The sequence below is a fragment of the Hippocampus comes genome, unplaced genomic scaffold (genome assembly GCF_001891065.2).
Source record: "Hippocampus comes isolate QL1 unplaced genomic scaffold, H_comes_QL1_v1.1 scaffold475, whole genome shotgun sequence".
NCBI lineage: Eukaryota > Metazoa > Chordata > Actinopteri > Syngnathiformes > Syngnathidae > Hippocampus > Hippocampus comes.
Window position 1 is genome coordinate 59058 of NW_017804881.1, and position 12555 is coordinate 71612.

Genomic DNA, 12555 nt, shown 5'->3' on the forward strand with positions numbered 1-12555 from the left:
CCGCCGCTGGCGGCCGCTCTGGGAGACCGATGCGCCTTCGCTCCGGCGGATGCAAGTACACCGATGACTCGCCGCGACACTTTCCCCGGCCGGCCCTAACTAATCTCGCCGCCTCCCCATTTGCGGCCCTCCATTTCCACGGCAAGGGTCTCGAGTCGCGAGCGTCCTTTGCTTTGAGAGCGCAAAGGAGGTTCCGCGCGTGATGCGTCCCCGCTCTTGTCCCGCAGGTGACGTCGGAGGCGGACGTGCGGTCCGCCGTGAACTTGGCGCGAGACAAGTTTGGTAAATTGGACCTGGCCGTCAACTGCGCGGGCATCGCGGTCGCCGTCAAAACGTACAACTTCAAGAAGGAGCTCCCCCACAGCTTGGACGACTTCCAGCGCGTCATCAATGTAAGAGCTTTGTGCCCGATTGGTGACAGTCATTTTCATCCCCGCCTTCACCCTGCCGTGTGAAAAATCAAAGAAACAAAAGCATTTCAAAATAGAAAGAAAGAGATGTGTGATGGGGTGGAATGCCTGGATTCTTCCCCCCCAAATGTCCTTGGCATTGAATGTGTTGATCTGTACACACGCTCGCTCCTGCAAACACGAGTAGAACGGCTTTTTTCAGGAGCGGCGCTATCTGGGCTATTGCTGAAAAGGGAGGGGTGTAAAAAAAAAGTCGATCGTGACGGCCTTTGACTGTGCGGTGCAGGTGAACATCGCAGGAACCTTCAATGTGATTCGTCTGGCGGTGGGAGCCATGGCCAAAAACGAGCCGGACGCAGACGGCCAGCGGGGCTGCATCGTCAACACCGCCAGCGTGGCCGCCTTTGACGGGCAGGTGAGCCGCGGCGGGCGTCCGCTTTGGGCCCCTTCCGATCCATCGGCGCCGGGCTCGCCCACACTTTGCCGCCTGTTTTGAGGCCGGGCGTTTTTAGCCTCGGGGCGACCGCGGGGCGTCGGCTTGGAACGGCCGCTTCAACTGGCGGACGGCGCGGCGGGGAAACCTTTTTTAAATCAGATGAGGGCTTCTGGGAAAAAAATGAATTTCTTGCATGGGGAAAGACTGGCTTTTTGGGAGAAAAAAAAAATCAACCAAAGTTGAACTGAATTATTTCTCACCATCTTTCCATGAGCCTTTTATTTAGTCTGCTCCCTGGGCAAGCTCTTCTCCAATTGACTAAAAAGTGAATCCTCCCCAATGAGCTCGTACGGGCTGACAAAATGAGCGCCACCTTTCAGATGGCGTCAAAAACTCCACTGAAATGGTGGTTAAAAAAAAAAAAAGACAGAGCCGTAGAATATCTCATGCGCTTCAGTCATCCATGTTTTGTTTTTTTTTTCCACCTGAGTGTATTTGCCATCAGGGCCCGCAAAGGTTTGTCGGAAGAAGACGACGACCGGGCAGCATTTAAATACGGATCTTTGGTTTTTGTGTGGCATGCAGGTTGGCCAGGCGGCGTACTCGGCGTCCAAAGGGGGCATCGTTGGAATGACCCTTCCCATCGCGAGGGATCTGGCCCCGATGGGCATCAGGGTGGTCACCATTGCGCCGGGTAGGTTGGCCCGCATCACGTTCCGCAAAGCTCCCGGAATGGCGACGATCCTTCAAGAGGAAAGCAGCATGAAAACACTTTGTTCCGCGCAATCATGTCAGAATCGCTCTTGGGGCTCATTTGCATTTTTTGAGGGTGGGCCCAGGTGGGGGGGTTCTTATTCAATTTTTTTTTTTTTTTTTTTTTTTGCTGCCACGTTTTTGGAAAACAGTTCAGAAAATGAATGAATGAATAATTTTCACTGAACTGCAATCATTTTTTGTTTGTGCATTTTCTGCCCCGTCGATTTCAAATAATGTCCTCGTCGTGAAGAAGGGGATTTCCCCCCCTCCCACTTTTATTCAATTAATCGAACAAATAACTGACTGGTGAATCTCTTATTATAATCATCATTATTTGCGGCCCAACTTCAAATATATGAAAGTCGGGGGGGGGGGTGTTTCGCTCCCCACCCGTTGATTTTGGGCATGTGTGAACCGCGAATGTCGTTCATTGTAACCATCTTGAAGAGGCAAGCGAATGTGTGATGGGCTTGAACCTACGCAGAAGAGCGAAGGTGCTTTGTTTGTTTGTTTTTGGAGCGTCATGCGTGAATTTGCTGCCCCCAGGTCTGTTCTCCACCCCGCTGCTGGCCGGGCTGCCGGAGAAGGTGCGCTCTTTCCTGGCTCGCCAAGTGCCCTTCCCCTCGCGCCTCGGCGACCCGGCCGAGTTCGCCCACCTGGTGACGGCGCTGGCCGAGAACCCCATGATCAACGGCGAGGTCATTCGGCTGGACGGCGCCATTCGCATGCAGCCCTGAGTCCGCGACGGTGCCTCTTCGCGGTGAGAAGCCCGACTTTGCCGCGGGACCGTCCGTGTGCAAAGTTTTCAGCGCGCGGCAGTACTGTCGACTTGTTTGATCAACCGCTTGGAAAATAAAGCTCCCAACGGGATGTTTTGGGGGACGGAGTCTTGCTTTTTCAAATTGTCGACCACGAAGCAGTATTCAACCACTTGGCAGAAAGAAAGAAAGAGAGAAAAAAAAGGTGTGTTTCTTCCTCATCATCAGAATATTTTGATTGGCGTTGCGCCACGGGTGCAGACGAATCGAACGGAACCCAAGGTCGGGCCATCGAGATAGGAAGGCTCAAATGTGGAAATGTTGACGTCTCCTCGGTGGCTGCGTGTGAATCTCACTTCAACGTCATAGCACGCCAACACACTGCCTCATCGCCGGGACCGGGCAGGCTTGAGTCTTTCGCCGCAGCTCTCGACAAATGTCAGCTAAGGTCAAATTCCGTTTTTGTCTCGTCACATCAGTCCACCTCAAAATCAGTCGCGCCAGCCCGCCTAACTTCAGCTCCATTAGCAAAGGATGTGTTTTTTTTTTTTTTTTAAACCAATCACATTTCAAATTCATCCTCACTGGTCCCCGATGATGTCAGCATTTTTCCATCCTTTGGTTGGTTACAATCGACTTTGACTGGCAAAAAGCGTCAGTGGTGAACCGCACACTTCATTATTTCCTGGTCAACTTTTTTTGAAATCCGAGGTGCAAGTACACTTCGAGATGATTTCACACGGTTTTTATGACATAGGACAATTTGAAATTCTGGTGCTGATCTTAGCAAGCATAATGAGAGTTGACATGCCAGGTCCAAATCTGTCGGTCCAGTTGTCCACAAGCGAGTGGCACAAAGCGGCGCTGGGCGTCCCAGCACAGACCGTTGCTAACTCAGCGAGGCGCCCGTCCATGCGGATCCATCCACTCTTTTTCAGTGATATGAATTCAATAAAATCTCCCACTTGTATTTTTGTGTGGAAATGGAAACACGCCAAGAATTTGTTTGGAAAATGCACAAGACAAGAGTGTCCCGTATCTGTTTCTTGTTTCTGCACAAATGTTCTGTCACTCAACAAAGGCGAGCAAACTGCATTTGTGGGACAAATGTTACCCGAAGGCAACCGGCAGTCGAGACCGCTTTAGTTTGAAGAAAAGGTCTGCGGGTGAAACCTGCCATTGACACCGTAGAGGTACAGTATTTTTCTAGGAGCCTCGGGTCTTTGTCTGAACTCAAAGAATCGTGGCGACTTGCTTTGAAAAGCTGTGACCCACAAGTTTTGGAATCCCAACAAAATTGGAGAGGTTTCGTTTAAAATTGGAAACAAAATTTACCCTCTGAAAACATTCAAAGTTGTTGTTGACATCTGCCAGTTGTTCCTTTTGCTGGGCTTCTCCTGAAACCGGTCGTATCGCGTCCGTTCTGGCAATGTCAGCCAACTGTGAGACGACGGAAGGCTGGAGCAAGACTTATTGCTTTGTTTTATGAGCACTTTTGGGTTATTTTACCAAGAGTAAAAAAAAGACGATCGTGAGAAAGTCCCTGTGATGAATCTGCTTATATGAGTTTTACATACATCAATGTAGATTTGGAAATCACAAACCACTTTTGTTTTTGGTATTTTCTAAGGACTTTGAATCGATCGGTGCCTGCCAGAACAAGAAGGCCAAGACTTTGACTGCATGTGTGGAATTTGAATTTTACGGATTTTAAAAAAATCCTTTCATGTATTTATTTATTTTTGTAATGAGGGGATTCTTGGAGAAGGGAAGGGGATAAAGTCAGGCGTGTGAGGGAAACACTTATTACATTTTTGACAGCAACCAACTTGCTCAAAAATTTACAGGTTGGGGACATAAGTATTGCACACGCGTGTGCAGTAGGTGGCGGTATGCACTTGACCGTTACCTGCAGTCCGCCAAAGATTGAGGAAAAAGAAGAACGAAGAAGAAGAAGAAGAAGAAGAAGAAGAAGAAGAAGAAGAAGAAGAAGAAGAAGAAGAAGAAAGAAACGGCGGCAGCGGAAGAAGCGCTTTGATTGGAGGGAGGACTTGATCAACAAAGAAAGATGGCTGAAGTGATCGAGCTGCACAAACTCAAGGTTGGTCGTGCCATTTAATTTCGAATGTCGGAGTGCGGATGTCTAGCTTTGACAATTGTTTGGTGAACGGGGAGTTGGTTGATCACTCCCGTGTTCTCCGTTCGGGCGGAGAGAAAGCCAAAGCGGTCGCGTCGGTGTAATGTGTAGAGACCGGCTGCCCATGCTAATGCTAAAGCTAAGCGTGTGCTCACGTTGTCGAGCGTTCTCCGCCCAAGCGCGAAACACGCCAGTTATGTTTCCAAATAGTACTCAGAAGGTCCCACTTTGCGGACTGAAGAACAACGCAAGTGGGAGCACTAAGTGCCAGTGGGTCAAGGTTAAATGGGGTGGAAAAGTCAATCTTTGCCGGCTCACGTCGAAGTTAAGTTGAGCACTGAAAAACAAATCTCACCTCTTATATTATTATTCACGCTTTGTGTGTGTGTGTGTGTGTGTGTGTATATATATTACACACACACACACACACACACGTGTTTAATTGGTCGGATTTTTTTTTTAATCTTGACATGACGACTGTTGTTCAATTAATATTTATAACAATAATAATACATTTCATTTCTAAGCGCCTTTCAAGACACTCATTTGAGGGATCTGGTGAAAACAATGCTCAAGTTGTAATATCTGTTTTAAAGCATTTAGTGAGATTTCCTGTTAAGATCAAAACAAACCTTTCATGCAAGTGACCTGAAGCGGACACACCTGGTTTGCTCTCGTGGACGGAAGGCATGATTGAGAAGCACGCATTTACGTTTGTTCATTTTGCAAAACACCGAGGGACACATCGATGTTCCAACGAACTTTGAAGGTCGTGCCAAATTCCGACTGAAGCCCTAGGCAAGATCTGCCAAGAAGGTTCAAGGTTCAACATCGGGGAACGCGCTCGTGCAGCTTCGGTTTCAGCTCCGCACCCGCCGAACGGACCGATGCAGAAAAGGAGCCGACGGACCGCCGATGGAGCAACAAACACAGAGATCGTGTGTTGAGGGCGAACAGGATTGCGATGTCTCGTGAACCCGAGCAACGGATGCTCCTCAAAACGCACAATTGCAAGCATTTGTGAATGTTTCTCTGTTGGCTTTCAGCTTGCTGAGCTGAGGCAAGAGTGCGACGCGCGAGGTCTGGAGACCAAAGGCAACAAAGGCGACCTGGTTGCGCGCCTACAGGCCTACCTCGATGAACACGGTGAGCCCCCGAGAGGCGGCGCGCCGGAGTCGGGCTCAAAGTTGCGGTGGGGGTCGTTTCTTTTCTGTGTAAAGTGGTCAGACGGCGGAGCGAGAAGCTTTTCCAATTTGGACCTGTAGAAATAGTGTGAGTACATTTGGAGCTAACACACGTGGAAGGGTTTTAAGAGGAGCGAATGGTTGAATTGTGCAGTTCTCCTTCAAATAGCCACATGCCAAGTGGCCGCGCCGCGAGCGCAGTTAGCTCATAAACATGCAATGAGCACTTCAGCCACCTCTCATCTCGCTTGTGCTTTTAAAAGTCCGGTTTTGAGGGCAGTTTCACGGCAATCCTGGTGCGTCGACTCTTTGGAATTTTGGCCCATACGAGCGAATGGTGGATTTTTTTATCTGAAACCTGCCGTCGCCGAGTGAAGGGGTTCCCCACAACTCGCAGATCAAAGCAAAGGCATGAGGAGATATGTGGAGAAAGAAGCAAGTTCTTCCCTTTGACTCTCATTTGAAGGGATTCGTTTGGCCACAAGTTTCTGGAGGCGGTTACGTCCGATTGACATGGTGTGTCTTATGTCTTGAATGTCTTTTCACGCAAGCCACAGATGAAGATGTGGACGTGGACGACGTGCTGGCGGACGATACCGCGGTAATGGAGTCAGTCGGCAAAATGTCGCTTTGATGGTGCGCTTGTATAAAAATCACGACCCTTTCTGTTTGCATTGTAGGACTTCCCCAAAGGCGAGATTGTGGACAATGGCAAAGACGTCAAAGAATCGCAATCACCCGTGGCCCAGCTGTGAGTTTGGTTGTTGTTTTTTTTTTTTTTTTTTTTTTTTTTTTAACTGGTTTGCGTAGTCGTAACTGTCGATGACTTCGAAACACGATGAACCCCCAGCAGTCCCGCAATGCCAAAAACAGGGAAGATTTTCAGATTGCTCTTGAGCTTCCGCGCTGACTATCGCTCAGCTGCACCGACATGTTGGGGCGCTTTAAATTTGTCAAACTTTTTCTACAAAGTCAGATTCCGAACAGTGGAAAAGGGCCGCCAACCGCTTGGCATCACGCTTGGCACACTCTGAGGCAATTCTGGCCAGTGCGTGTTGAGACAGCCGCCCGGCGGGCGACAAGACCGATGCGGTGTATCCGCTAGGTGGCGCGCGTAGTTTGTGGCTTCCGACAACGTGGCGCCAGTCGGCTCTCGTCCCGTCAGACAGGAAACGATGTGAAAATGGGGGTGCTCAAGGCTAACAAAGGAGTGAATGCTAAAATTGGATGCCGTTTTGTTCCCGCGCTTGTGTTTTCAGGTCCGCCGAGAAGAAGATCGTGAAGATATGTCCTCCGGCGACAGGCGGTGAAGTACGTGTGGCCCAGCGCGACTCTTTTGTCTTTCCCCTGTCCGTTTGTTGCACCGCCTCCCATTTACGAGCAAACGCCGTTTTTTTGTTGAGCAGCAGCTCCAGAAACGCGCCGAGCGTTTCAATCTGCCCGCATCGGCCGAAGACAAGAAGGCCCGCCGTGCTGCCAGGTGAGACCCGGGCCGCTCGCCGCTTCCGGCCACGAACCGAATTGAGACGGGACCCCTCCGTTTCGCTTCAAGTCGCAGTTGGGTCGAAGTGGCAAACGGGAAGCAGAATTGCCATTTACATGCGGATTGCGGCCAGTCGACTTGAACATTTACCATCCAAGAAGCTCACCACGCAACATTCAAGTGTACTTCATAGCTGCGTCAGCATCCGTTTTTTTTTTTTTTTTTTTTGGACCGCCGCGTTCCATATCGATATGAGCCCAACGATTTGGCACAATAAAAGCAAAATGACATGATCGAGGAAACGAGCCCTTTTCATTAAGCTTTTTTAATTTTGTGATCGGTATTTCTCACTATTCTCTTTTTGTGGAACGACCCCCCCCATGACCCCCTCCAAAAAAAAAACATTGATGCAAACTTGGATTTTTTTCCACAATAAAGGACAATGTTGCGGTGATTGTTGTGTTTCAAGAAATAAGATGTGTGTACATGGGAAGAGCAATTGGCGACGGAAACTGCCAATATGGACGTCTTTTCTATTCCGCAAGTGTTGTACTTTGGATGGCGGATGACGCCTGTTCGTTCTTCATTTGTCGTGGGTGCTACTGATGGAACTTCACTTAGGGGACTTTCCTCTCGGACATGGATTGTTCCTTAGACTGCCTTTGTTTCTTTCTTTTTTTGTACCGCACAATCCAAATGTTAAGGTCAATCGTGTAAAGTTTTGTTTTTTCCTGACCTAACAGGGTGTTTGCTCTTGTTTGCATTTCTAGGTTTGGTTTAGCGATCAGCGCTTCAGATGCATCCACAGGTGCGTATGATGACTCTTGGGCGCCACGCCGCCGTCCGTCATGTCCAAGTGCCGCGCAACATCAATCCTTTCCTTCTGCACAGGCGCCGCCTTGACCAGAAACGTGCCGGTAAGAGCCGCCGCGCTTCACGCCGCCCCGAGCAAGCGCCCCCCCCCCATGCGTCGGCACCCTTCCCCTGACGCGGGAATCCTTTTGCCATCTGTCACAGGTCAACGTGGACCAGCTGAAGAAGAGGGCGGAGAGATTTGGCATGAACGTCTCGTCGCTCTCGCAAAAGGTGGGCGCTACCGGTGTCCCAAGGTTTCCCGCCCGCGTATTTTCCGCACCCAATTTAACAGCGCAGAATCAATCGGGAGGTTTATTTCGGCACACGACCCGTACAAACGGTTTACGGGGCGCATTCCGAAACAAACAAAAGATCACAATCGATCAAGAGAAGTAGGAGTGTCGCTCTGATCCCTACACCCGCCCATCATTGCAACAGAACTCCAGTCGCCACTGGCATTCACAAGTGGCGTACGCACGGCACGGCTTTCGTTCGAATGAGGGGGAGCAAGCGATGCCTGTCAACATATCCCCCCCCCCCCATCTTTCTTTCTCACTCGTGTCATTCTTCTGGAGCAACCGACCTGTCCGTCTTCCTTGACTGACACGGCCCCTTTGATGGATTTCAAAAAGTGCTCCGGTCCAACATCTTGTAGGAGGGGTTCGCATCGCCGTTGTGCTGAATTGCGCAACGTGCCAGGATGAGTGGCCGACTGTCTTACTTTAGCTCGTGGTATCCCTCACCAGGCCACGCCCCTTCAAGGCACACATACAATAGGACATATGCGACACACAATTACACTTTCTAGTGAGATCATCTTATGTCTTTATATTTCCTTTTTATCTTTGTACAATGCACCGCTATTTTTCTTATTTCCGGGAACAAACTTGTTCTTTTTTTGGGGGTGGGGGCGGCACCAGAACACATGTTGCCAATTCCATTCATTTCCACGGGCAAAATAGATGAGTAAATCAAGTTGGGGGCTGCTTCCGGAAAGGAATTCAGCTCGTAACAAAAGCTTAGAGTTTATTTGGAGATTGAGTCTTAAAGGCCACTTGTTGTCTTTCTGTCGTTGTCGGCGGTGGCGGCAGCTGGAAGCAGACGAGAAGCTGATGAAGAGGAAGGAAAGGTTCGGCATCCTCACAGGCGGCGGAGCGGCCGGCTCAGCGGACGTCGAGGTAGCTTCCCGTTGTTTTTTTCCCGCATGGTTGAAACTGTAAATATACCGCCAATGATGAGCCTAAAACACTTGATTTCACGTCCCCTTTTGACATTGTTGCACTTAAAAGAAACGAGAAGGTTTAAAAAACTTTAGCACCGGCAGCACTAAAAACTAAGCCAAGCGGAAAAAGTGTGTCGCAGTGCATAGGATTTGGTCGCAGCCTTTTTCGAGGAGATGCGGCCCGGCCGTCCGTCTTTGCTGATGTGCGGTTGTCTAGGCTGACGTCATCGAGCATAACGGCTTGCTCATTGCGGCCCGATAAAACCAAAAACCGGGCCGCGTTTGCGAGCATTTTGGCCGCTGTCCGGGGAGGCCCGGTCTCCCGGTTGGCATCGGGTGCGACTCGGCATCCCCCGGGAGAGCGAGACGCTAACAAAGCAGGCGAAACTTGACTCTCCTGGAACAATGACGATTCCTCCTTCCTTCGCACCCGTGACCGCTTTCCCGTTCGCCAGAACTTTGTTGCCGTCTCCAAAATAGGCCGATGGGCGATTTGGGCAATTTGTGACACAGTGCACAGCAAATAGTCGAGTCGAGGCTCTCGTCCGCCCCCCCGCTGAGTCTCTTCATCTTGTGTATTGATGCCACATTTTTTCCCCTTCTTCACAGGCAAAGAAACTGAAGCGTGCCGCTCGATTTGGAATAGTATAGTGGGTGTTTTTGGGTTTGTTTGTTTTTTTTTTTTTTACATTTTCAATCACCATGTTTCTAAGTGATGGCAAAGGTCTTCAACTGTGACCTTGGTAATCAAATTGAAAAAGAAATGTTTGGAGAGGTTTTGGAACCCAGAAGTGTTACGCTGTGATGAGATGTCATGCAGAAATTGAAGGGAAAAAAAGGATGCATATATTTTTGACAAATATCAGACATATTGTATTGAGTGGCCATGACTGATGACTTAAGTTTGTCTTTGCTATTTTGTTGCCTGTTTTTTGATATTGTCAAATCTTCTCGATCTCTCTGAAAGAGCGCAATCTCAAACACGTCCCCAAGCGCCGGTGTCTGTCTAGCGGCAGTTTGGGACAAAAAGCTCCCAAAAATGGGCATCGTAGTGCTTCAAAACATGTTGGACTCCCCCGCCCCCTTCCAGCAGCCTGATAATAAGGAAAGGGCAGTCTGAGCACGTCCAGATTGACACTTTTCGGGCATTTTGAGAGTTGACTTCTTTTTTAATATGCCACCCAGAAATTTCGTGTTCATTGTGGCAAGCCCCCCCCCAAAAAAAAAATTGAAACAAAAACTTCAACTTCTCATGACAGTGAACATCATGGGGAAATTGGAACATTTGGCCAGGGAACTTGAAACGGCGTCATCGATTCAGACCGCTTGTGGAAATGAAGCGAACGAGGCTTCATTTTTTCACGAAGCAAATGCCGAAACTGTTTTCAAAGAATGACTCGTTAGGATGAAACTCTGTCATGTTTTATTTGTGTTGAATTTGTACATTTGACTCCTGTAACCGCTTGGTTCACCGCTTCACTTGTCTGTTCATTTGATAAAATATCAAGTTTTCATCTTTCTGAGACTGGCTTCCTTTTGTTGGATCCGCTCTGTGTTTGCAGGCAGTATTTGGCCCAAGTTATCGGCAACGTATCGCGATCGTCTCAGCGCTGTTCTTTCGTATTCGGATTCCGAATGCTTCCAATCGCTTGCGCGTCGTGGACACCAAACTGTCACGAGAGCACATGAGACGCGACGCGTCCGTGATGTGACACGCATGCGCGCTAAGGATGCCGTCCGGTGACGTGCACCCAAAAAACAAAAGACCCCACCTCATGTGACGCAGTGTTGACACAAGTACATCGGGTCTTGGGGCTCATTTCAAAGGGGGGAAAAAAAAAAAAAAAGAAACGTCATGCGACACAGTGTTGAGAAGCAAATCTGGTCGCAGGGCTCATCTTATCGCCAGAGTAGCGAGGCGGGCCACTGGGTTGCAGGGTGTAACAAAAGAATGAACTTGCGGCGCTGAATTACTATTCTCAACTCAACTGTATTTATAGAGCACTTTCAAACAGCCATCGCATACTATTCCCACCACGTATGTCAACTTGATGCTTTATGATTCAAGTCAATTATAAAGGCAACTTGACAGCATTGTGGACGATCATCAGTCGTCTCCCGAGCATTGTCTCTCACCCGCACAGTCGCATCTTGAGCTTTTGGCGACGTACAGGGCCAATCTGTGCGGACGAGCCTTAACAACGCAGACACTTTGCATACATATCCGATATATAGTCACAGATGATGGACCACTAGGTCGGATTTTAAAAGATGAGAATTGTACCGTTTACACTGCTTAAAAAAAGACGGAAATTGAGCTGCAGTGTCAATAGCCTTATTTGGCTGGTGATCCATCCATCCGTTTTCTGATCCGCTTCTTCTCAGAAGGGGCATGCCGGAGCCTATCCCCGCTGTCTTCGGGCAGTAGGCGGGGGACACCCTGAACCGGTTGCCAGCCAGCCAACCACCGGGCACACAAAGACCAACAACCAACCGCGCTCGCACTCGCACTGCGGGACAATTTGGAGTGTTCCATTAACCTGCCACGCATGTTTTTGGGAATGTGGGAGGAAACCGGAGTACCTGGAGAAAACCCACGCGGGCACGGGGAGGCCGGAGCCGGAATGGAATCTTGCACCTCCGCACTGTGAGCCCAACGCGCTAACCGGTCGTACACGGCCGCCCTTTGTCTGGTGAATCAAAATGAAAATCTTGTCATACTAAGTTCATCCAAGTACACCCCTCGACTTAAAGCAGTATAGGAGACGCCTGCTATTTGCAGCAATGGGCTGGCCCGCGAAGAGCAAAAATCTGCCATTAATTGACGTCCGTTTTAATTACATTGAGGGGAGAAAATAATGAACCCCCCAAATTCTCGAATAAGCTGGGGAAATACTGCCATTAAGCGTTTTTATGAAAAGTGGATCATCCCCTCCCAACCCCCCCCCCCCCTAAAAAACCCCACAATATTTAAAAAAAAGGGTTTTGGGGGAAGGGGAGGATTCGCGACTAGGTATGCGGGGTCCACTGTATGAATAAGGTGGTGGTGGGGAGGGGGTGTTTCTGCCTTGATTTTTCTTGGCACCTGCTGTCGACCTCGAGGAAAGCGCACCTCCACGTCGGGGGGGGGGGCATGTTGGCGCATGACGCACTTCCGGTGACGCGCTGCAATTTTTAAACTAGTGTCCCCCCCTCCCTCGTCAGTGATGGCGGCTTCGCTTCGTTGTGTCTCCGCTAGCTGTAATAACAAATGGTACTACAGCCGGCAAGAGATCGACAACAACCCATCTCGGCGAGCCGGGCTCGACCCGGGC

General features: G+C 49.5%; 2 protein-coding genes across 4 annotated transcripts in view; both read left to right on the top strand.

The window, feature by feature from the left end:
- Positions 1–2472, top strand: part of hsd17b10 (hydroxysteroid (17-beta) dehydrogenase 10) — a 4354-nt gene extending 1882 nt beyond the window's left edge. For both annotated transcript variants that reach the window (XM_019882041.1, XM_019882035.1), the window contains exons 5-6: positions 1432–1540; positions 2149–2472. In XM_019882041.1, coding sequence (XP_019737600.1) covers positions 1432–1540; positions 2149–2339 — 300 coding nt within the window. In that variant the 3' untranslated portion in view covers positions 2340–2472. The remainder of the gene's footprint in view (positions 1–1431; positions 1541–2148) is intronic.
- Positions 2473–4353: 1881 nt separating this feature from the next.
- sarnp (SAP domain containing ribonucleoprotein) lies at positions 4354–9953 on the top strand. Of its 2 annotated transcripts, none has more exons than XM_019882051.1 (11): positions 4354–4461; positions 5544–5643; positions 6233–6282; positions 6362–6432; positions 6941–6992; positions 7088–7161; positions 7935–7972; positions 8056–8081; positions 8182–8250; positions 9111–9197; positions 9851–9953. In XM_019882051.1, the coding sequence occupies exons 1-11, from the start codon at positions 4429–4431 to the stop codon at positions 9890–9892; spliced, it is 642 nt and encodes a 213-aa protein (XP_019737610.1). In that variant the 5' UTR covers positions 4354–4428; the 3' UTR covers positions 9893–9953. The 2 variants fall into 2 exon arrangements, with proteins under 2 accessions (XP_019737610.1, XP_019737621.1); XM_019882062.1 differs by having other exon boundaries at positions 6239–6282.
- The last annotated feature ends 2602 nt before the right edge of the window (positions 9954–12555 follow it).